The 23,941-nt window shown below is 38.9% G+C and overlaps 2 protein-coding genes across 3 annotated transcripts in view; both read right to left on the bottom strand.

Moving 5' to 3' along the window:
• Nucleotides 1-1,964: 1,964 nt before the first annotated feature.
• On the bottom strand, nt 1,965-7,136 carry LOC118422125 (calmodulin-2-like). The gene is made up of 5 exons (XM_035829641.1): nt 7,109-7,136; nt 5,918-6,061; nt 5,456-5,582; nt 4,379-4,494; nt 1,965-3,591 (listed from the first exon to the last, which is right to left on the bottom strand). The coding sequence occupies exons 2-5, from the start codon at nt 5,985-5,987 to the stop codon at nt 3,536-3,538; spliced, it is 369 nt and encodes a 122-aa protein (XP_035685534.1). The 5' UTR covers nt 5,988-6,061; nt 7,109-7,136; the 3' UTR covers nt 1,965-3,535.
• A 264-nt stretch (nt 7,137-7,400) lies between these two features.
• Nucleotides 7,401-23,941, bottom strand: part of LOC118422943 — a 25,100-nt gene continuing 8,559 nt past the window's right edge. Inside the window, exons 1-2 of one of the 2 annotated variants that reach the window (XR_004831982.1) lie at nt 13,828-13,976; nt 7,401-7,462 (exon numbers count right to left, since the gene is read on the bottom strand). Coding sequence is in view for 1 of the 2 variants with exons in the window: in XM_035830830.1 (XP_035686723.1) it covers nt 7,415-7,462; nt 18,263-18,457 (243 nt within the window). In the remaining variant the exon portion in view is untranslated. Of the gene's footprint in view, nt 7,463-13,827; nt 13,977-18,262; nt 18,458-23,941 lie in introns of those variants that run through there. The other variant, XM_035830830.1, reaches the window with a different exon arrangement.

Below are 23,941 nucleotides of genomic sequence, written 5' to 3'. Positions count from 1 at the left end.
AGTAAAAAAAAATGACCAAAATTAAGCATTTTGTTGCACAGTATGCCAAAATCATTATTGACTTTATGTGTACATGTGTCCATGGCATTTTTATACCGAATTTCATTTACTTGTAAAACCAGGGTTTAATGGGCCAAAAATGTACTTTTGGGGCCAAAAATTACAAAAAGGAGCCAGAAATGTACTTTGGGTAAAACAATGACCAAAAATTACAACATTAAGCGTTTTGTTGCACTGTATGCAAAAACGGGTTGTAAAAGCCATTTCAAAGGCGATTCTACATTTGTATACCGATTTTTTACCGGTTATTTACTTGGAAAACCAAGGAACAGGAGCAAAAAAATGCCTTTTTTGTCAAATAAATCTCAAAATTAAGCATTTTGTTGTACTGTATGTAAAACATGTTATTGAATCCATGTGTGCATATGTTCAGGGCATTGCTATACCGAATTCCAGGTCATTCAGTTGTAAAACCAGGGTAGGGGAGCCAAAAATGTACTTTTTTTGGAAAAAAATAAAAATAAAATCACAAAATTTTGCATTTTATTGAACAGTATGCCAAAAGTGTTATTGAATCCATGTCCAGGGCATTCCTATACCAAATTTCAGGTCATTTGGTTGTAAAACCAGGGTACTGGGGCCAAAAATGTAGTTTTGGGGCCGAAAATGCCCCAAATAAGTCACAAAATTCAGCATTTTGTTCTATCATATGGCAAACCAGTTATCAACCCATGTGTGTACATGTCCAGGACATTCCCATACCAAATTTCAGGTCATTTGGTTGTAATACCAGGGTGCTGGGGCCAAAATATACATTTTTTGGTCTAAAAATGACCAAAAAAACTAAAAAAAATCATTTTAAAGGCAATTATAAAAAAATCTAAAACAACCCTGCTTTTATAAGTGATAGGTAAGTTCCTCTGTTACATAAAATGATAATGAGATTCATTTTTGGTAAGCTATGACTGTTTTTCCAGGAATAATTCTATGGTTACGATTTTCTTGAAATGGAAATATTGGTTTACTCTGGGGGCCACCACGGTCCGATACGTTAAAGGCCCAAATTTGTTTTTACATATGATGTATACAAAGGTTCAAACTATAACTGTGCCGAAAATCAAGCAAATTGATTTGCCTGATAATGAGCTAATGGTCAATAAAAATGGTCAAAAAATGGATTTTTGCCAATTTTGGAAATTCTCGAAAACACATCATTTTCAAACATCTGCTGCACCTGACTACAAAAACATTTTGAGAATCACTATATGTCATTTTGTTCATTAAAATATGGGTAATAACATATGCGAGAATCGATAAAATATCTGTTAATTTGTGGGGGCTACAGGAGTCCAAAGAAGGTCTATTTTGGACGCGACCATGCCTTCCCTTGGTGAAAATCCGCCATTTTGAAAAATGGCCGTTGCCATGGCAACCGGTGACCGCAGATCTAAAACTTTGCCATTTTTGTAGGTTTGGACCAAGACCCTAACACCACACAAAATTTAAGAAAAATCGATTTTTTGAGTTTGGCCACCCTATGCTTGGTTTTTACAGACAGAGCCTCTTAAGAGCTTTCCTCTTGAACTAGTATAGTTTCATTGACCGCAGCGTTTGACAACCTTAGTTTTGGCTACTATCTCTGATTTAGCATTCATACCAAAACAGCTAACCAGCCGTATTATCAACTTGAAGGAGAACAGAGTGGCCAGGATAGCCAAACAAATACGCATGCCAGGGGACGAGGCTTGAGAGACGCTCATCCGTCGTAGAACGACGGGAGAACCACGACCAAACCAGTTAAGTTCTAAAAAGCTTTAGGTTGGCCTGTAGTCCCTATAAGAAGTAAGAAAAAACTGTTTATATATATATATATATATATATATATATATATATATATATATATATATATATGTATATATATGTGTGTGTGTGTTTGCATCTCTTGTAGTCTACCCTTTGTAAACTGCGACTGAAAACAATACCAAACACAAACAGCCGCACATAACAATAGTGATAGGGATTATGGTCTGATTGATCATACAGAGCCACAAAGTCTTTAAGTATGACGTATATCTGGATATGAAAAACATAATTTGTCTCATACAAACCTTTCTGGAAAAGTACGAAGTAATACTGTATTCCTTGTCATCATTGTCGGTGCTGCCTGTATGATCCATGCAGCGCCGGGAAGTTCCGCTTTGTGGGGCACGTATCCTTTGTTTGGTAGTAGCCACGCCCTCGGGACATGTTCACGATCACGCTCCCCAACGTCGACAGACAATCTCGCGGACAACACACGCAAATTCTGTTCTTATTACAGAGACGTTACAACAATAACCACATAAAAACAATGAAATGACTTGTTTCACTTCACATAACTAACCGAAATATTTTATTGAATTATTTTGGACAACCATGTCGCAGTTAAAATCTGTGCATGTAATGGCTTAGTGCATATGGGTTAATTGCCTTGTTACTAAGTCGTATTGCACAATGTAGTCTATATTTTACTTGATGGGGTAATAACTAAATGGTTACAATTGTAATAACAGAAATAGACAAAGTTTCAGACTTTTAAACCATTGCCATAAGTATAGCATGTAATGAACGTACGACGGTCTGTATTCTTTTTCTCAATCATGAAAATGCCGAATTAGTTTCAACAATGTCCTGGAAAATTAAACCTTGAGTAGTTAATTGAGCAGTAAATGACTGTAGACGGTAAAGTACGACAAAACAGAAGATATAGCAAGTCATAAGATACTTTTTCGCTTGTTCACATGAGTTTTTCTTTCGTCTATGAACTCTTAGACTGTATAAATCGCATTCAATAGACTAGCTTTATGATGTACAGAATACAACAAAAAACAGGGAAGTATTTATAGGTCTGGAATTGAAGACATTGGCTTAGCTTGTGCATGCAGACAATCAGATATCAGATATTTTCAGATGCAAATAAGAAGTCTTTCAGTCAGACGGAAACAATAAACAATAATTTTCTTCCATATTGCTTAAGAGTATATATCATATACAGCTTCCGATACTTAGCAGATTCAGTCATACACAACCTACAAGACCTAGCAGATACAGTCCCTTGTAAACAATTTTAGCAATCCGTCCTGTCACGTGTTGAGACATATAATTTTGATCTAGGCAACTGTCATATGCGACAATTTTCAACCAATTCATCAACAGTAAGGTATATTGCACATAATTATGGCGTCACAAATATAGATATGTTTGGAAATATCCAGCGAAATTTCAAATCTATATACTTGATATGAGTACCTTTCAAATTTGAATTCTTCATCTTGCTCACTTTTTTTTTACATTTACAAAGGCCCCAAAGTTCAGATCATCCAGTTCAAAGAGTATTGAATGCGGATAAGCCATACTCGTACCATAATAGGCAATATATGTATTAGCCGTGGATTTGAGCAATATGTGGGAGCAAAGTGCGTTGAGTCTGTCCACATGGCACTCCTTGAATATCAAGTACATCTTTGTCTGTACACTTGTAAAAATTGGGATGATCCTATTTCTTTTGCTGTAACTCTTCCCTCTCCATCGCCATCACCGAAGAGATGAACTCTGCAGAGAAGAGGACAATATTACAAGTATCGTTTTATTATTATATAGATTCTATAGATTTGTTTAGTGAAAACATATTGGTTAAGCATACTTGACGGACCATGTTGAGCTTCTTAGCTTCTTCGTGTTTTTTTAAGAACAACGCTAATTAAAAACACTAAACGTTTGGACCAAAGAAATTACATGTACTAGCTAGACACGCATGCAAAGACAGCTATAACAAGTGATACACATTGTCTTTATCATGCGTGTTGACTTCCTGATTGTGTGAAAGCAGTTCACGTAATAGACACGTAGTTTTCATTTTCATAGCATGGTACATAATAGTGGTATACATCATGAGCAAATAATGGGTAAATAGGGTGCATATGCTCAACTTCTTTGTAATCCCACTGTAAGAAGTAGTAAGAGCAAAGAGATTTTGAAAAACATTGGCATTGACACCAAGTGAACCCATCAAACTAGATATGTATTGTTTAGGCATGTTAGAACACCCAGCTATCAAGCACTTGTCCATATAATCATGAGCTGTAAGGATTAAATAGGGTGCATATGCTCAACTTCTTTGCAATCCCATTGTAAAGAGTAGTAAGTGCAAAACGAACCCAACAAACTACTAGTAGATAGATGTGTTATGTTTAGGCAAGGTAGAACATCGAGCAACCAAGCACTTGTTCTAGCTGCCCAAACTCCTGGACACTCAGACACCAGGGTCTGTGCTTGTTAAAGTGAATACTTGATTAGCTTATAGTAAGATGGGTTCGCTTGATGTTAATGCCAACTTTACCTTCATACTTTATCCTACCATCACCATTTCTGTCGAAGTGCTGAAACATCTCATCTATGTCTTCTCTGGTGATATCGTCACAGATGTCAGTCATCACGTTCCTCAGTTCAGTCTTACTGTCGAGATAATTGCAAAGGACCAGTTACTGTAAATGTGTTTAAGTTCGCGGTGGTTTTAATTTCGCGGTAGCACCATGTAGTGTAGTCTCTTACTGCTATGGAAAAATGTCGCGGTGGTTTTAAGTTCACGGTGAAGCGGCCACTGCGAAAACCGCGAACATTAAACCACCGCGAAAATTTCTGCATTTACAATATAATACCTACGTGTAATATGGTATTTAAACAGCATCACTACAGATCTAGGCTTTGATTTAGTTGTCTGATTCCCAAATCGTTGTTGTGGTAGATATAGTTCAAATCCATGACGACATATCAGTGTTCATAATGCCTGCTCTTGTCAGCGACAGTAATATCGCATAGCACGCTGGGGAAATCACACCAAAACCCCAATTTGGGTTCATTGGCTCATTGCAATCCCCTTTTGTCTTGCGTGCTTGAGATGGGGATAGTAAAGTAATGTGTGGGTGTTTTGCCACAATGCATCAACGATTCTTTTATTATCTATTCATAATTTACAGTGTCATATGAGTTTTCAAAAGGGCATGCCCCTGTGTGAATCTAGGCCAGTAGTCACGATGCATTTAGATAGGATGAATCCGTTACAATTCCATGAATGGCACAGGGAATAACATAAGAATTATTCGCGGTTTGGTATACAAAAGCTGCTAAGTTAAAGTGGTATCTCGCTGCACTTGGGGCACAGGTGCGACAGTGTGGGGTTAGAAAAACTGCGGTACTGTTGTGTTATTGTTGACGATATTCTAGAATTTAGATATTGCGGAATATGTAAAAGTATGACTTAGAAGACAACAAAATACACAAAACATAAGAAACTTCGTTCTTTATCTCTGAAATTCGTTGAGTAATCTTTCGAACTCCGCTGTGCCCCAACAGCACCCCAAGTGCAGTGAGATACCACATTAAGGCGTACTGCATTGTATAACTGTAATAGAAGTACTCTATATATCCGTTGTTGTCGGCGTCAAAGGCCCTGAAGGCCGCCCGCAGTTCATCTTCCCTCTCCGTGTCACTTTGCCGTTTGGCCATTACGTGCAGGAAGTCAACAAAATTGATCGCTCCTTCACCTGGTGACATAAAGTAGATATTAGGCAATAACAGACTGTATCTACTCAAATTTGGTAAAGACCGCCCTAAGGAAAGACTACAAGAAATAACTTTTCTAAGACAAACAAGTACATATTGCAACTGTACTTAATATACTTTTGGATAGAATTTGACATGTTTTTGACTTCATAATACGTTGCAAAAAAGAGTACTAATTTACAACAGATTAAGGTGTGATTGATAATATCAAACAAAAAATGAATAAACGTCCATTTATCAAACACGGACATGACCGTGTGCAATGAACACGGTTCCAGCGAGGATCTATGTATAAAGACCACTACCGAGTACGTACCGTCAGGGTCAACATCGTTGGAGATATCCTCCATTTCATTCTCAGTGGGGTTCTGTCCCAGGGACCGCATGAGTGTGCCCAGTTCCTTAATGGTTATGGTTCCATCGTTGTCACGGTCCACAGCACAAAAAGCTTCTCTCAACTCTGTAGGGACGTCAGACACAGTGGAGAGTTATTTCTAAGTGTGACCTACCAGGGTGACCCCGTTTCAAAATAGAAATACAAGATTACATGATCATTGGATATACGCAGCCGGATTTGTAACTGCAGTGCTTGAAGTGTCAAGTCAGTAAGAAGGCAATCGTGTAGTAGCTCAAATTGACGAGTTTGCAGGAAAAGATTACGTTGGTTGTTTTGAAGTTACCTGTGAATATAATTATGTCAAGAATGGCTTCACCTTTCGAATATGTTTTATTCACATGGGGTACCCTAACATAGTATATACACGCAGATATGAGTTTGAATATAGAATGCTTTTTATGTATAAACTACTACTTTTATAATAACTACTACTAGTTTTCTAAAGTCAAATCACGCAAAATCAGTCAAAGAGAACCGCTACGTTACCGCGACCGTGCTGACAGGAAAACATCGAAGTTAGAGGCCATTATAAGCCCTAATATTTTATGGCTTTTTATGCGTAGTTAATATAGATCTCCTTATGAAGGTAACTACAATCTCATATCTCGAAAATGTCCAACGTGGGTGGCAAACATGACCTTTCTGGTGAATCAGTACATCATCAGACCATGCTTGGAATCTAAAATCACGTAAAAACTTATCGAAGCTTCAAGATCCATATATAGATATCCTCACCCTTCGCCAAACAAAGGATATGTTTTATGACAGCGAAAAGATGCATGGTTGCCAAAATTATCAGAATAAGAACAATGTAATTGGTCGATTGATTGGTTGATTGGTGGTTGATTGTTCCATTCACTGGCCTTTAACTCCAAAATTGGATCGGACGTAAGAGGATCATTTGATGATTTAAGTTTGCGATAGCAAATAGCTGTACGGAGGAAATATCAATATCATTTATAAGGTCTGGTGTGTAAGAGCAACCCACAATTTCCGCCAGGTAAGAATCCATAAACGGAAAAGAAACCACTTGCCACATGGAATCAAACTCAAATAAACTTATTGATCTACATCAGCGGCACATCAAATTAAGTGTTGGTGCGTACTTACCGACAATTTGGTCTTCTGTCAATTTCCCGGCCTGAAAGGTAAACGAAACATCGGATCTAGTTAGTAAGAAAATGTAACAAAATTATAGTAGGAGACAAATCAATACTTAAGGATGGTGTTTTTTTAAATCTAATATCTTGATTATGATATCATACACTGTATACCATAAATAAACAACGGCGAAACTTCTAAGTAGAAGCAGTTGGAGGACAACGGATCAATGCTTATAAAATAAACGCCTACAGTGTAAAAAGAATAAACGATTGGATATAACGCAGACAATGTCAACTTACCATGACTCAGCATTTACGAGAAAGTGATGTCTTCATGATGGTGGTGAACAATTTCGACTCCCTTGGTAAAAAAGAGATTATTTTCAAAAGTCAGATAAGTTGACTACATGGCGTATAAAACATGAATACTACTATAGATATATTGGTGGTCTGCGGTTGCATACGACTTAGAACTTTGACTTTGTCCTGAAATGGCCTTTGAAAAATATCATTCCTGCACAAACTACCAGCTTATACATGAGAAGATTCAAGTTCACTGCATATAGGATTCTATCAATCAACCTTTCTATCAGATATGCATAGCTGCAGTAAGAGTCGCGCCTTTTTGCAACAGAAGAAGCGAATGATCGATGCGGCGTGAATTGGAAGTCAGCATGTCATGGCGACGATGTGTTATTCGGTCAAAGTCAAGCAATATTTGACCTGACACAACCCAAGCCCCCGTCAGTTTCTCATGACCTTGCCTGATCTGATTATGCACAGATTTAGTAGCATATGACATGTTTCGTATTTAGAAAGTATATTTTTTACGTTGGTGTCATTAACCAATACACTAGCAACAAACGTCTCTCATCCCAAAGCCTAGATAATATAATAAAGTGCAATAAAGTACATCCATATCAAATTTTTGCTAACTCAAGGCATAAACATGTTAAAGTCGTTATAAAGTATATTAGTAACAGGACATACTAATATAAATTACGGGTTCAAAAGATACAACTAATGCATAGGTTCTTCTCTCGGCTTTTGTTATGTTAAGAACATAGGTAGTTTAACACAGAATAGTCAAAATGCATAATGAAAGTAAATTCAATTCAATTGTCAATTACTAGCCATAATTTCAAAATAGAGAAACATTTTTTACTAAAATGGCATTCCGTGAACAGATAAAAGCTATAGTAAATAGGAAAAGCTGATATGATTAGGCTTTATACATACAATGGTGAAACTTAATATGGAGAAATTATTACTTGACACCCAGCAGTTGAAGTCCATTGCTAGCACAAACCTTTGCATAAATCCAAACTTTGTGCCCTCAGATGTTACGTACCACCGAATGATAGAAACCTTATTACCTCTCTGCTTTGACATAAATGCTTGTGTAATTTGCGTCGGTCATAAAAGCTCGTATGTAATGACAAGCTCGTTTAAATGTTCCTTGTACTTCAAGTCAGCTTTGTATTACCTGTAAATGTTAGCCCTGATGCCCAGCTTCAGTTTCTAATTACAATGTGGAAACGTATTGCCAAATTGGGTACAATAAACATATCACTATACTCGGTGAAAAATCGACCGGACGTATCAGGGGTATTGTTACACACGTTCTTTATTGCATGCAAACAGTCGTCATCTAGTCTTATGGTTCAGCTACTCATATCTTCTTAACGAGTTGAGCATACTGGTCATTTCCTTCTAAACAAATATAAAGTTTACTACCTGGTGTTGTGCGTCAGTGCAACATCGATAAAAAAATCACAGCAAGAGAAAAATTATACGTCTCGTCGGTAACTTTTCTTTATTAGCTATTGAATGTTGTTGATTGTTCACATGGAAACTGATAATCACCATATCTCCTCACAATTACCATATGCAAGAAAAGATAATCCCGAAATACTGAATGGCTTGATAATCAATGATTGATAAATACAACTGTGCCGGGGACACTGCCATCCTTTACCAAATTAACAAAAATAGATAAATTCTAAACCAAATGAAATAAATCCAAACGCAGAGAATGTCAGACAATGAGACATAGGATGAAACACTGCCAAGAAACATACAATTGTGGTATGTTGTCAGAGGTTCGTCAGATTCTAAATGTCTCCATATATGTATCCATGCAGGGTCAGGAACCTTTGTCATTAACGACTTGGATGGTATTTTCACCACGACCGAGAAGCCAAAGGGATGCTAGACCTGCTCATTATTGGACCTAGATACCTTGCCAGGCATCGCTTGTTCCCAACCTTAATGAGAGAGAAACGGACATATTACAAGGGTGATTTTGGTTAGGCACCGCGCCTGGGCTTTTGAAAGAGCCTAATAGGAAACGTCTGTCAGCTTAAGTCAGTCGTAAAACTAGCAATTATCTATTTGACGATCACCCAGCCTTTTGTCATCCCCTAGCCCAACTAGTCGATGAATCAGACCCAACATGTTCCATCACAGAACGCACCACTCTTAACCCATTACCGCAGGCAAGGGTAATTTGCACTGCCGCTGACCTTACTCTTAATGCAATAAAACTGGATCTTCCGGATCAACCACGCGCACGCAGCTTGAATAATGACTTGATATTTCACGATGGCGCGCCCGGACGCGTCACTGGGTTCAGAAACAGATCTTCCATAATCCATGATACATATTCTATCTACGCCTCACTGGTTTTGATAATGTTAGCACAATCAAACCGGGGAATGGAAGGGAAATGATGTTTTCTTCCAAGATTAATGAATGTTGAAATGTTAACCCGTTCCTGAACCTAACGAACTCAGCTATAGATGTTAAGGTGCACTGTCACTGCACTTGCGTCACTGCTAGGTTCGAAAGACACTTTTCAGAGATAAAGAACGACATTTTGGTACTTTTTGTGTATTATGTAGTCTTCTAAGTCATACTCTTACGTATCACGCAATATCTAAATTATAAAAATAGGAAAAAAATATAAAAACAGTGAAGCAGTAAAAACGAAACCGCAGTGACGCAAGATTGACGCAAATGCAATGAGAGTGCACCTTTACTGTAAGCTAAGTTCATACAAAGATGTGCCTCGTATCAAAGCTACAAAGTCTCATTTTTATGACATCAGAGTCCATATAACCACAAAGCAACTCTTATTTCAAATCTACCTAAAATACCAGTGAATTACTATTTGTATATATAAAGGAAAAGAAGTGGGTCCATGGGGTAGTCAGTCATAGTTTGGTATACAGAAGAAATTGGAGGGTCAATGCCATCTACTGCGGTAGATATTTCAGAAGGCTTTTCTTTTCAAGAAGAACAAAGTTCAATTAAAAAAAAAAACATTTAGAATACAGTTCGCTTGGGTCAAAGCTTTGTGATTCTGAGTAACATACGCCGTGCACCGTTATAATGTAACATAAAAGGTGATCAGGACTTACTTGCCAAAGCTCCCAGCGTACAATGGTCTCTATGGTGGATTCCAACCCAAAGTACCAGCGTACTTAACGGTATCTAGACTCCCACCGTAATGCAGACGTTTGGAACTCTGACTATGCCGGGGCATGAGTTGGTTTGCAAATCTCTTAGCTTACGACCTTAATGTCGCAATCAAAGTTGTACCCGCACGCCACTCTGCTACTGGGAGCCTTATGTAGAGCACGTTTCAGCGTGGGCAGGTACATGTTCTCATCCATTAGGTACAAACGACAACCGTAACGAATATCAAATGTCTTCTTTGAATGTCCCTTCCTCACTGTGGGTGAACCTTCGTCCATAAAGTATGATGGGGGTTAAGTAAAAAGCGCTTGCTCAGTGCACATGTAGAAGCCCATGGTATCATACGAAACGGGATGAATCTATAACGTTCTCTTTGGAATAGGTAGTACTGACATGTTTATTGCAGTGAACTTTAACTTTATTGCGCGACAATTGTAATAGGTACAATGTATGGCAATCTGTATATATATCGGAGTTGAACTATGTATTATTGCAAGAATATAGCCACTAAGCTATCTAATCTAACGGTAGGGACAATTTAGGTAATATTATACAAGCTAATACTTCAGAACATTGTGTAAATATAGCATTGTCTCGTTTTTGCAAGGAGTAGATATGAACAGGACATGGTAATGACATTAAGGCATAGAGTAACATTTGTATTGTACCGTCGACCCGAAATTTTTTTGCTTCAAACCATTTGACCATTTTACAGCAGGGAGACGTATGCTAGCTTTAGAGGTAGTTCAGACGGCTAGTGTGATTGGTTCAGGGAATTTCAAACTGGACAGTAGAATTCATCAGACCGTTCCCCGGTTGCTGACTGTTTAATGAAAACTGGACACCATGATTAATCAGTATGTTTTATAGGAGGTTATTAAGGAGTAGTACTGCGGTCAGTTGGCAAAAAGTTTGTGGTATTGCTCAGCCCGGTAGTTGAGTGAAAAATTCTCCTGAAGGGAGTATCTCACTGCTTTTGGGGTACCGGTGCGACACTGCGGGGTTCGAAAGATTTCTCAACGAATTTTAGAGGTAAAGAACGGATTTTCTTACGTTTTGTACTTTTTTGTTGTCTTCAAAGTCATACGTTTACGTATTATGCAATATCTGAAAATCAGTAAACAAAACACAACAGTGTTGCAATGAACGAACCCCGCAGTGCCACACTGGTGCCTCAAGTGCAGTGAGATGCCACCTTAAATATGTTTGACATATCAGCACCCATTATTTGCAAGAAACCTTTCGGGAAATGCAACCACCATATCAATATTATATATCACCATATAGCAGCTTTGTGCTTACATCCCTAAGCAATTGTAATATATAGAACCTGACCAAACTTCACTTTGATGGGAATTTCCTCCGGAGATTTAGCATGTATGAAAGTTTGATTTTATGACCTTCCATGAGATTTAACCTGTCAAGCTGATTCAACTCATCCGAGTACAAGCGGTACCCATGTGAAATATGATCGGTTCATTCGTGTCTATTCAGTTTTTATGAGGCCATGTGATGGATCCATGTGTGAGGACTGGATTCATACATGTGTAGAGAGAGGTCCGTTTGAAATGATACTTGTCACTTTGGGCATAGTATGAAATGAACTGCTCTTATTTGAAACTGCAATATCGTGATCAACAGATAATTCTAGCGTACATCATATTAAAAAGGATGCTTCGATGACGGGAATCTGCTTCGTGAGCCTTCCTAGCGGCAGTTTCCTGTCCAATAGTTTAATATGCTGGCTACCGCCCTTCTATGGCACAAATGCACACTGAGATGTCAAGTGACTCCCTATTGCTCCTTTGACGCCAGAACTAGGGGGAGTGATACCACCCCTGGGCGCGTTCTAAAGGTGATATGTTCCGCCTTTACATTTATGACTTCCCCTGAGGCCATCATACGGGCAATGATGGGCAACGGTGTGACAAGAGACTCTCCAAAACATGTAGGCCCGGCAGTGCCTTTCTGATTTGGGGATTCCAAGGGGCAAGAACTTGAATTTATAGACACCTCCAGGGCCAATAGATGTGGATCCACATATAAGCATTCTTCGGTTGCTGGAAATTAAGTGCACCAGCTAACGTTTTCATTGCTACTGATATTTATTGAGCAATAAAGATGAAAACCCGAGTCACTTGAGAAAAGGTAATTAGTCTTTGCCGGATAACAAATGAGCTTGACAATGGTAAAGGTGATCTACAGTAGATCTTATCATCTCAGTCTTTATGACAAAAGTAGGCGAAAGCGCAAATTGTGTTTCCATGACGTCTGTATATAGATCTGCCCATAGAACAGGACCCTTTTGCTGGGAAATTGTATCATAACTTTGAAGTTATACTACAGCTTCTCTGGAATACTCCAAGTGATGTAAAGGTTATTTCAGTTTGGACTCCCAGCGCAATGTACGTCAGTACCTCGGCTAAGTCCAGATTGCTAATTTCACATCCTCAAAGTAGATTTTCATAGGAATAGGGGGAGATGGCAATGACTACTGTTTGTATTGTACCAGATAAGATTGCGCACTACCATGACCTCAGAAACTACTATAATTTCTGCAGCAAATACAGTAGTTTGCAATGATGGTGGCCTGTGATCCCTGTGTCGTTTGGCGAGACAAAAACACCATCAACCTGTATCAACTACACTGTGTCATCACTTTTTCTCTTGCAGGTTAGGATCAAATGGGCAGGAAAAGCCATTTTCTACTTACCCCGGTAGATTGGCGACACTCGTAATGGTCATATGGCATAGATAGGACGCCGGTGAGTCGTGGGTTACGTATTCGAGGATTCCATAGGTGAAATCAGATTCTTGCTCGGTCAAGCATGAATGCGTTTCATAAAGACATTACATTGATGTTGACGTTTGTGTGCGGGTCGTTTAAGACGTAACTTGAAAGTAACAGTATTTCAATGATTTTTAAGCTGCCGCTGATATTCCAAAATACCAAATCTACTACAAAGTGCCAAAACAACATGGATTATGACAACGTCAAACAGTTACATTTTACAAAGCTCAATACGTACATAGTTTTTTTTTAATTGATCTACTTGCAATCTGTAAAAATTTTGGTAAGGAAAATAGTATCACATTATTAGTACAGAAAGTTTCATTATTTGTCACATGTGCAGCTGTAAGTCTATTACATATACGTATATGCAAAGGATATATGCGACGACAGCACTGACCTTCGAATGAACGCAATGTTGTTATCGACGCGAACCCACAACAAAGCAAACTTACCACCATTGAAAGCATAGCTTGGCTGTTGCTCGTCCTAAGCAGACGTATCTAATCCCTATGTGCTGTTCAAGTGGCTTATCACTTTAGTTAAAGGATTCTGTACGCTCCAAAAGCACCCCAATATCGACCTTCCGGCACACGGCGTTAGCCTTAACCTATCGCGTCTGCAATTCTGCATGGTTTATATAGTAACCGTCGTCAGGGCCCGTCAGCCAATAGGAGAGAAGCCGTGCGGCATGATTGACATACGGTACATGCAATCAGATACCACGCTGGGGCACGGGCTATTCAGTCATCAGAATGTCAAGTCAGTTAACTGAAGGCATACCACAGGCTATTAACAGAGAAAGATCTGTCACTGTTATTTCCACCAACATGAACACTGTTGGTGTAGCATTTCTGTTGTGGTTGCTCAATACGGCAGAGAAGTCACAAAACTGTCAGTCATAAATGTAGAAATTTGACATGCCGTGGTTGTATATTCTCCAGCATACTAGTGAAACAACAACAAATGTGGAATCAGCATACAGACTTAGAATCAGACTTAGCTATAGGCTGTGATAATAAACGTTTATTTGAAAGCTGATGCCAAAATCATGAGATTTAACTACAAGTACGTAGAATTAAAAAACATACATGAACATAGATTTTTAACAATTCCCTTTTTACAATTTTTCGTTGTGTTAATATGGTATTGTAAATTATGCTTACAATTATTTCCAGCACGCAAAATGGCCGTCGTCGTGTTTCTAAATCGGATTGAAAAGTAAAAGTATTTGAACAGTCTCGAGAGCGAACAAACATATACGTGGACATAAGGAATCAATAGTGTGGGCGTCAGATTATTAAACAACAATTTTGAACTTTTTACTGAGTTAAATTCAGCTCCTGTGTATTTGGCAGTCTCGAGAGCGAACAAACATATACTTGGACATAAGAAATCAATAGTGTGGGCGTCAGATTCAGAAACAAAACTTTTAAACTTTTTACTGAGCTAAATTCAGCTCCTGTGTGGGCGGACCTGAGTCTAAACAAATTCCATTATTGCTTGGAGGTGCAGGAATAATCCAAAAACAAACATTCCCAAGGTAGTGTGTCGTGTTTGAAAGCTTTGACACAGTAACCATTGCGCAGAAATGTCAAACTTCATTGCTAGATATGAAAAACTGAGCCGTTGTGCATATTATACTGATTTGTCTGACTGCGGCGGCAGCATGTTTGGGGTAACGACGCTATGGTACATAATTTAATAACAGCACATATTGTGCAAATAATGAGTTCTGCAGTGCACTATGTCCTGGATATATCATTGTCGTGTTAGATGGCTTTTACGAAAATTTAGGGGCACAGCACCAATTGGACTTTCTTCGTGCGAGTAAAGGTTATGTACTTTGTCCAATTGGAATGTAACGTTAGGCTACCTGGGTTACGCTGCGGTGCCCCTTTTCAAAGCTTTGACACAGTAACCATTGCGCAGAAATGTCAAACGTCATTGCTAGATATGAAAAACTGAGCCGTTGTGCATATTGTATTCATTTGTCTGACTGTGGCGGCAGTATATCTAGTGTAACGACGCAATCATAGATAATGTAATAATAGCACATATTGTACAAATAACGAGTTCTGCAGTGCAATATGTCTTGGACATATCAATGTCGTGTTGGATGGCTTTTCCGAAATTCATGGGCACAGCACCAATTGGACTTACTTCGTGCGAGTAAAGGTGATGTACTTTGTCCATTTGGAATGTAACGTTAGGCTAGCTGGGTTACGCTGCGGTGCCCATTTTGTTCATGTGTATTTTGTTACATATGATATAGCTCTCAACAAGACATTTTCTGGTGCTTTCCGTGAGTGATACTGCAATAAGATAGAAATGCCAAGCCATTTGCATCAATCCTATTATATCCAACTCTGAACAACTCGTGACAAAACTGGGGGTTGGAAGCGAATTTTCTTCTATAGCCGTAGGCGAAAAGATGCTGCATTTTCCTGAGTCTTCTATTTACAAAGTGGCATGGGTTCAATTTCAAGTCGTCCCGAAGGCCTTATGCCTTGCCATCGCCGCAAATCCCTAACCCATGGCTTCAATCTACATGCATGCAGTATGTTTCAATGAGTGCAGCTGAACGCAGGTTGTCGCTTATCGGAGGCCGTGCAGGAGTCAGGAAACGCCATCCCACACCGTGACGAAAGGCCAGGGGTCCTGTAGAGCCCGCCTTTGATAGGAAATGTCGGCCAGGAAATACGGGGTAATACATCCCCAGTGTCGCAATGTCTAAATTTGGTTACTTCGTGACAAGCTATTTCCAGGCAACTGCAACAAGCGGGCTCAAAGCATTTTACTTCCAAGGTTGGAAGTTCCATGGGCATAAATATTATGTAGTTCTAAAATTCAATCAAAAGCTGAGAAACTTTACCAACATTCGGCAACAACAGCGATGTAAAACCCGGCGCAACATTCTTTTCAAAGATAGGAAGACTCAAAACTTCCACAGAAAGACTCTAACTTTAGTAGGAAGCTACCGTCTCCTTCTACAACAAATTACTTTATTGTTTACGGATTGTATTGAAGGAAATATAAAGGAATGCACATGTGTTTCCTTTTTGACTGCAGACCTTGATACAACCTGCAATCTAGATCTTTGGGTCATCGTGCGAAACGATCCTCAACTAGAAAGGCCGACATTTGCTTGAGAGCAAATACAGCATATTTCAGCCATCTCCCTCCCCATGCAACAATAGACTATTTCAAAATCACCCATTTGAAAAATCACTTTTACTAATGGCAGTTTAACCCAAAAATGAATCTTACAAAATTCCCCCGTTCAACTTCAAGAATGGACTCCAGTGCACCCTATGTGAATTTGCACAATAGACCAGTCCAGAAATACTCCCACTGAAACCTTGGCCTTTTGAATAAGAAACCAAATCCAAAATTGAATTCAGCAAAAAAGGTCCCAGTGCATGAAAAGGTATAATAGACCAGTCTAAAAACACTTCCACTAAAAATTGAATTTTGAATCATCACCACCCGTCCAAACTGAATTTGAAAAAATCCCCCTTCCGTGTGCAAAAAATGGATTCTTCCATGTAAAGTAGAGCAGTCCAAAAATACATCCGCTAAAATAGGACTTTGACATAATCACTGAAGTCCCAAAAATGGATTTAAAAAAAAGCCAATAGATTTTTAAAAAATCCCCCCTCCATGCAAGAATGGACTCTTCCAGCACACCCATTTAAAATTGCAAATTAGACCAGTCCAAAATAACCCTGCTGAAAGACTTTGACAAACTAGAAGTCACCAAAGTCCAAAATATGAATTTAAAAAAATCCCCCCTCCGTGCGAGAATAGACTCTTCCAGCACACCTTCTGTAAAACTGCAAAATAGACCTGTCCAAAAATACACCCACTGAAAGACTTCACCAGTCCGAGGATGAATTTTAAAAAAAATGAACCCCTCCGTGTAAGAATGGACTCTTCCAGATAACACCGGACTCGCTGATTGGCTGTCACCCTCCCCCCCCCCCCTCTTTAGGATATAGATTCAGGCTAAGTGATTGGTTACCTATCTAATTAGATTAAATAGACATATATGCCAGAAGGTGCAATCTGCAGCTGGGGTCAACGACCTTAAGGTCATTGACCCCTGTGGCTATTGGAAAAAAAATCCCCAAATCTATCATTTTGACGTAGTCTATGACAAAAATTATACATGTGTCATTTGAATGAATATCTGGTGCACCATTTTACCAAAATTTAGGTCATTTGGTTTTAAAACCAGAGCACAAGAGCCAAAAGTGTACTTTTTGGTCATAAAATGGCCAAATAATCGTAAAATTAAGCATTTTGTTGTACTGTATGCCTCAACTGTTAAATGATCCATGTGCGCATATGTCTAGGGCACTCCTATACTAAATTTCAGGTCATCCGGTTCTAAAAGCAAGGTACAGGAGCCAAAAGTGTCCTTTTTTGGTCAAAAAATGACCAAAAAATCGCAAAAATAAGCATTTCGTTATACTGTACACCAAAAGTGGTATTGAATTTGTATGGGGGAATTATCAAAGCACATCTGTGACAAATTTCAGCTCATTCGGTTATAATACCAGGGTACAGGGGGCCCAAATATACAGTTTTGGTCTTAAGATGACCAAAAAACCTTAATAAAATCATTTTAAAGGTAGATATGAAAAAAATGAAAAAAACGTCTGGGGATATTGACCCACTCTACCCTTGTGTCAAATTTCAAGTCAATCGGTTCAGGAACAACGGAGATACCGTGTTCCGAAGATTTGACAGGAGAAAGAAAGAAAGAAGAAAGAAAGAAACATTACGAATACAATATATTTCACCATACCTATGGTATGGCTGAAATATAATTAACCACGAAGCTGAAAAAGAGGCACTACAATATGGCACACCAGACAAGCTTACCTGTACTTCGCTGAGGTGCGTCTTGTTGCTGTGGAGTCTGTTATCAAGCCCGTAGTCGACAGACAATGCAATCAGGAGCCCTCTCCCCAGTCTGAGTGCTGTACAGGTGGGTTGCTCCGTAGGGAACAGGTACCAACGATTACTACTCAAGTAATCTTCAGAGGTGTCAACGATGAGCATCACCTTATGGATTGTCTGGAGTTCAACATAACACAAAGTGCACAACAAAGAGAAAATTGTCTTAAACTATGCGATGACAAAGATATATGACTCTGGCTTATATCGTCTTATTATATACCATAAGAATAGAGACGTATGACAAAATTAGTTCACCGTCGCCCAGACAGTTAGCGCTGTGAATACTGGATCGGAGTTTTAAATACCAACGAATGCATCACCCTTTTGCTGGGAAGTTATTGTCAATCCGTGTTGGGCAAGCGGGGAAAGTGCACCGACAGCGGAATCCATCTGCCGCTTTATTTGCCGCACCTTTAAGTAGGCATAGGCGCACTTTTCAACAAATGCGTTTACAGCCATCTGACATATGTGCATTAAGCTGTCTAAAGTGGAATAACTGGGGGAGTGACAGTGGGCCTTAAGTGCTCTGGATGCAATTCCACCGACATAAAACCTACAGGGATAAAATCGACATCTGTTGGGTACGAATAGTTAGCAAAGCTGTTTTCTTGTGTCTAGCTAGAGTATAGTTTGTTATTCAATTTCTTTTTGATAGCTTGAATGATATTTGTATAGTTGATAAAAAGTCACTCTTTCTACAATATACAAAGAAGAAACCTTTTTTAGAACAGATACAGTGCTTGAGACCTGCATACATTAACGGACCGTTTACACTAATAGTACGCAAATTGCTATATATACAGAGCAAAAATCCGTCATTGTATTGAAAGCTTTGTACCTTAAGCCTTACCATCTATTTGATACAGCATTAGTAGCTCACTGCAAAGTAGTCTACCTCACACGGTCATTCATTACTGGTGTCAAAAGGGTTTGCAAACTAAATAAGCCAAGCCTGAAATGATCGCATGGGAATAAATGATGGGTGTACATATTGACCTCGTTGAAAAACGAAGCTAAACATCTTAGTTGACCTTGTCATCTCTGTGATTAAATTAGAATTGTATATTACAAAGGACAAAATAGTTTGATATTAGATATGTTGAAGTATGAACTGTGAATGTCATAGCAAAATTGAATTATGATTACGTAGCTGGTGTTCATTTGACAGCAGCATCTCTACACAATTACAGGTTATAAATTTTAAGTTGACAATAGAGTTCACCTAAATAACCCTACCTAATGTAAATGCCAACGCTGTTTTATAATATTTCTAATAGATTACATATATTTTGTCACCCGTGCCCAAATAAATCTTAAAAATACGTCCGATACAGTTAACTTAAAGTCCATGCTCAAATACAAAATATTTTATGTATAACCAGGAAGATATTTATGAAAGGTATTTATAGTCTGGGCTTTGACTTTTGTAATCTATTAGTATTTTTCTCTCTAAAAAGTTAATGTCAGACTCCTAGTCATTGATTAAAAACAAGTGTTAAGATTCTCTTTTTAAACGGACAGCCAATCAGTCTATAAAAGGATCTTGGCAGACGTAAAACACACAGGGGGTTTTGCAACGGGCGTTGACCTCGCCTAGAGAGACAGGTAGCAATTAACCTTTGCTGACTTTGAAAATAGTCATGAACTAGGTAATGCCTGTGCCTGCGAGAACTACTATGTCAAAATAAAAATAAAAAGTACATATATAAAGTGCGCAATCTATTTACGTTTCATCCCTGTGGCACTGCATTACATGGTCTACAAGTATTATATATATGATGGGCTGCTAGTGTGTAATTGGAACCTGTAAATAACATGGCGATAGAATACATTATTGTCTCCATACACAATACCTGTACATACAATTGTGAGAATAGCTGTGTTCATCAACACCAACATTGAAGAGAAGCTGATGAAATTTAGGCTTCAAAGCAACTCGATTCACAGTTGACAAGTTTCTGAAATGATTGAATCCAGTCAATGAAGAAAGATTGCTGGTGCTATCTTTAAATATCTGACTGTGTACAAAAATTATCCAGTTCTTCCAGTAACGGTGAAGCTTTTTTTTACCACGGTGAAGATATATACAGCATGGCTTGGCTCTAAGTCTGATAACATATTTCCGTTGGCTCACACCTTACACTCATCAGACCTGTGAAGCTGCTGTTGCAGCCTGATCATGGCGATAAGCGAGGAGGAAGATTGCTGCGTGAAGAGGACATCAAAGTGCCTCATTTGTCAGACACACGCGCCAGCCAGTTATCACTCTCGCCATGCCTACCAATTTCGCGACAGTATCTGCAAATCTGCCGCCGCCTCATGCTTGTACAAACTATTTTCATCCTCAGTCTGGTAATCACAGCCGCAGTGCCTGAACAATTCGCCCTGACATCATTCATCGATGTAAGTAAATGCACCAGAGCGCCACCCTTGGCAATCGTTATACGGGGAAATTGGGATGTGGGAATGAACGCCTATTGGCTTTGAGGGCGGGGAATGGATTGTAGCGATAAGAAACGAATTAATTTGGTGCCCTTGTCATGTCCCTCAGTGCGCTAGCCATAGCGACAACAATAAGGCACGGAAATCCGTGGGTGAAGACATGGCTGCACGTAGCATATAGCGTATTTTCCACTGCACCTTCTGATAGTAAACTGATATTCAGATACAATACGTATTTCATCGGCGGCGTCAAATGACATAGTGGCCCGGCTATCGGACACAGGATTTGGAGATTGAATCTTGACACGGGTTTGATTCCTGACATGCCTTGTTAGACGTTGTGTCTAATGGGGGAAAGGTATTTTACACAACTTTCCTCACTCCATCGATATCCAGTGGTAAAACTGAGTATCTGACTTGTTGGGGGGGGGGGGATTAAAAGGTGGCACAAAGATAGGATGGGCTTTGCCTCCCCATACCCGGCCCAGACACAGTGGATAGAACCTCAGACACAACGCGGCTACATTTTCCTACATACCATTTGGTGTTTTTTTGTACGATAGTAGGACTCTAAGCTGTTCCTAACACTGGCTTTTACAGACTCTGAGGTTTTCGATCAACGAAACCGTGCCAAATTTTCCAGCTTCCTAGAATATTCCATAACTTGGTCGGGAAGATTTCTCCCCAAAAATGATTGAAATCTAGTGCCTTTATCCTCTGAGACTAGTTCATCTTATCTACCGACTGCAGAGGCATATGGCAACTCTAATTTTCTGTTTAAATGCATTGGGAGAATCTGGCCATCTTCTGTACATCAAGGACGCGGTGAGTGTGTAGTAATCCCCTGGGCCATGGGGTCTTACAGTTCACAAGATGGGGATGAACTGTTAATGCACAGTAATGGAATTGGACTGCGTGTGATCTCTTGTCGAGCCAACAGCTCTCCTGAATTATCATGGCTAAATACGTTCACAACATGGATTATCGAGGGCATTTGCTGTAAATCACTTTTAAAGCAATGCTGGGGCACGAATGTTCTACCAAATAAATTTGAAACCGACGTGTTTTGGGGTGTTTTCATACTTCTTGAAACACATTATTGCACGCCCCACTGCCGGCATAGAAAGACGTGGTTCTGCAAATATCAGGTAATAGTCTACATCTATCTAAACTATATATTCGCTTAAATCGTTTTAATGAGCACGAAAAAGTTGGCAGAAAACATGTTGTTATTTTATATAGATGATGAGTAACAGCGGGCCTTGTCTACAATACAAGTAGGGTTTCATATCAGCAGACGATTTCTTGAATATAAACATCGATCTTGTCGACAGGAAAGAACCTGTTACACTTCAACTGGCGCCAAGAAAATAAGTTACAAGGAGTGATGAAGCGTGGGAGGTTGTTTTTCATTAACTCTTGCTGCATTCTCTGTATGGCACGTCTTCTGTGTAGCGCTTGGTTAGCGTGAAGTAGAATTGAATCGTGACATAAACTACAGCTTAAAATGGCAAAGCTGCAAATACATGTTATTTTATTATACCAAAAACTCTAGCGCACAAAATTTTATTAGTTTTGTCAAAATGCAGATGTGACTACATTTTACGAACAATAAAACAATACCTCTACGTTTTAGAACAGGTAATGTGAAGTTAGTCAATATATGAATACACATAAGCAGTGACTATCCTGGTTTCTTTTGTAATTTATGTTTTTTTCTTTAACTTAAAGTTTTGGCAATACACATAACTTTGCTGAAGGTAGCTGTAAGTAAATGTATGCACTTCAAACCCCATAAGACATTGCAGGAAGTTGCATTATCTTTTAATAGCAGATGGATCTTAGAGAAGCATTACATTAGATCTAGATTACGACTTAATTACATTATCATATGTATTACTTTGAGATGAGATGAAGAAATAAGTGTAAATACCTTTGTTACTACATATGATATCGACAGACACACATGTCGTGTCGTCATGCTCGTGAAGAAAATAAAGAGCTCTAACAGATATAGCAGCATTCTATGAAAATTGCGATTCACTGCAATAAGCTCCTTTAATCCCCGTCTAATACCCTTGCGAGGCCTAAAATACTTTTTGAGAAGTTGGATCAAAAATGACTTATGAGTCAAAGACAGACGCCTTTTGTTTCTTGCCATAACAATGATACATTCACTACAGCTTAATCATATATATCGGTAGGCATTTCACGTTTGGAATATGTTTCATAAAACCAATCCATAGAAAATTCTTAGTTTTGTTCTTGAACCTCTTCTATTCTTTAAAGAGCACAAAGTTTAACGCACGATGAATATGCAATCAGCTTCGACATTTAGTTACTGATTGCACATGCGTCACAGCGCAGACTAACTTGGGAAGTCGTTTTCACTCTAGGGTAATTTAGCGTTCTGAATGATTCATTTTGAAATGTCACAGTCATAGAGTTCCACACAAGCCTGCAAATGTGTCAGTCCCACCGTGCGTTATTAATGATTTGCTTCGTTATTGCAAAAACAGTTGGGAGTTTAATTGATTGGTGACATTCTTCGCCTTATTGAAACTTTAACTCTCAATGGGTGACTGATTCCTGTATTAGTCATGCACGGGGGTGGGTGGGTATGATGTTTAAAGAGCTGTAGAAGATAGTTTTTTGGCGTCTATGTGGTTCAAAACATCATAACATAAAATCCATTTCAACAAAATTTTGACTTCTTGAGCGAAAGAAGGGTAGATAGATATAGATACATATTGTGAACTGAAAGAGACCATGCCATTGTTCTCTTTTGGACAAGTTTGCCATTGATGACTATTCGTCAATAGGGGCTGCGATTCTTTTTAGCAGTATGCATGCCATGTGAGCGACAACGGCTGGAATTTGGACTCCAAAGTTTACGTCCAAGGGCAAGACCATTAATTATTAGCTGCTATTACCTGCTAAGCTGAGGTTGGAGGTACCGGCATAGACAAAAATCCTAAGGTAACAAGGATTGCAGCTATATAATGACGAGCGGAAGCAAAAACATACACAGACAATTGCTCTGACTTAAGGCCCCCTCTCACTTGACGTGCGGCACGCTTGCGGCATTGCTGCGTTCGGAAGATGCTCCACGAATTTCAGAGATAACGAACGAATTTTCTTACTTGATGTATCTTTTGT

This window comes from Branchiostoma floridae, chromosome 9 (assembly GCF_000003815.2).
Source record: "Branchiostoma floridae strain S238N-H82 chromosome 9, Bfl_VNyyK, whole genome shotgun sequence".
NCBI lineage: Eukaryota > Metazoa > Chordata > Leptocardii > Amphioxiformes > Branchiostomatidae > Branchiostoma > Branchiostoma floridae.
This window is presented reverse-complemented; position numbering and strand designations above follow the sequence as displayed.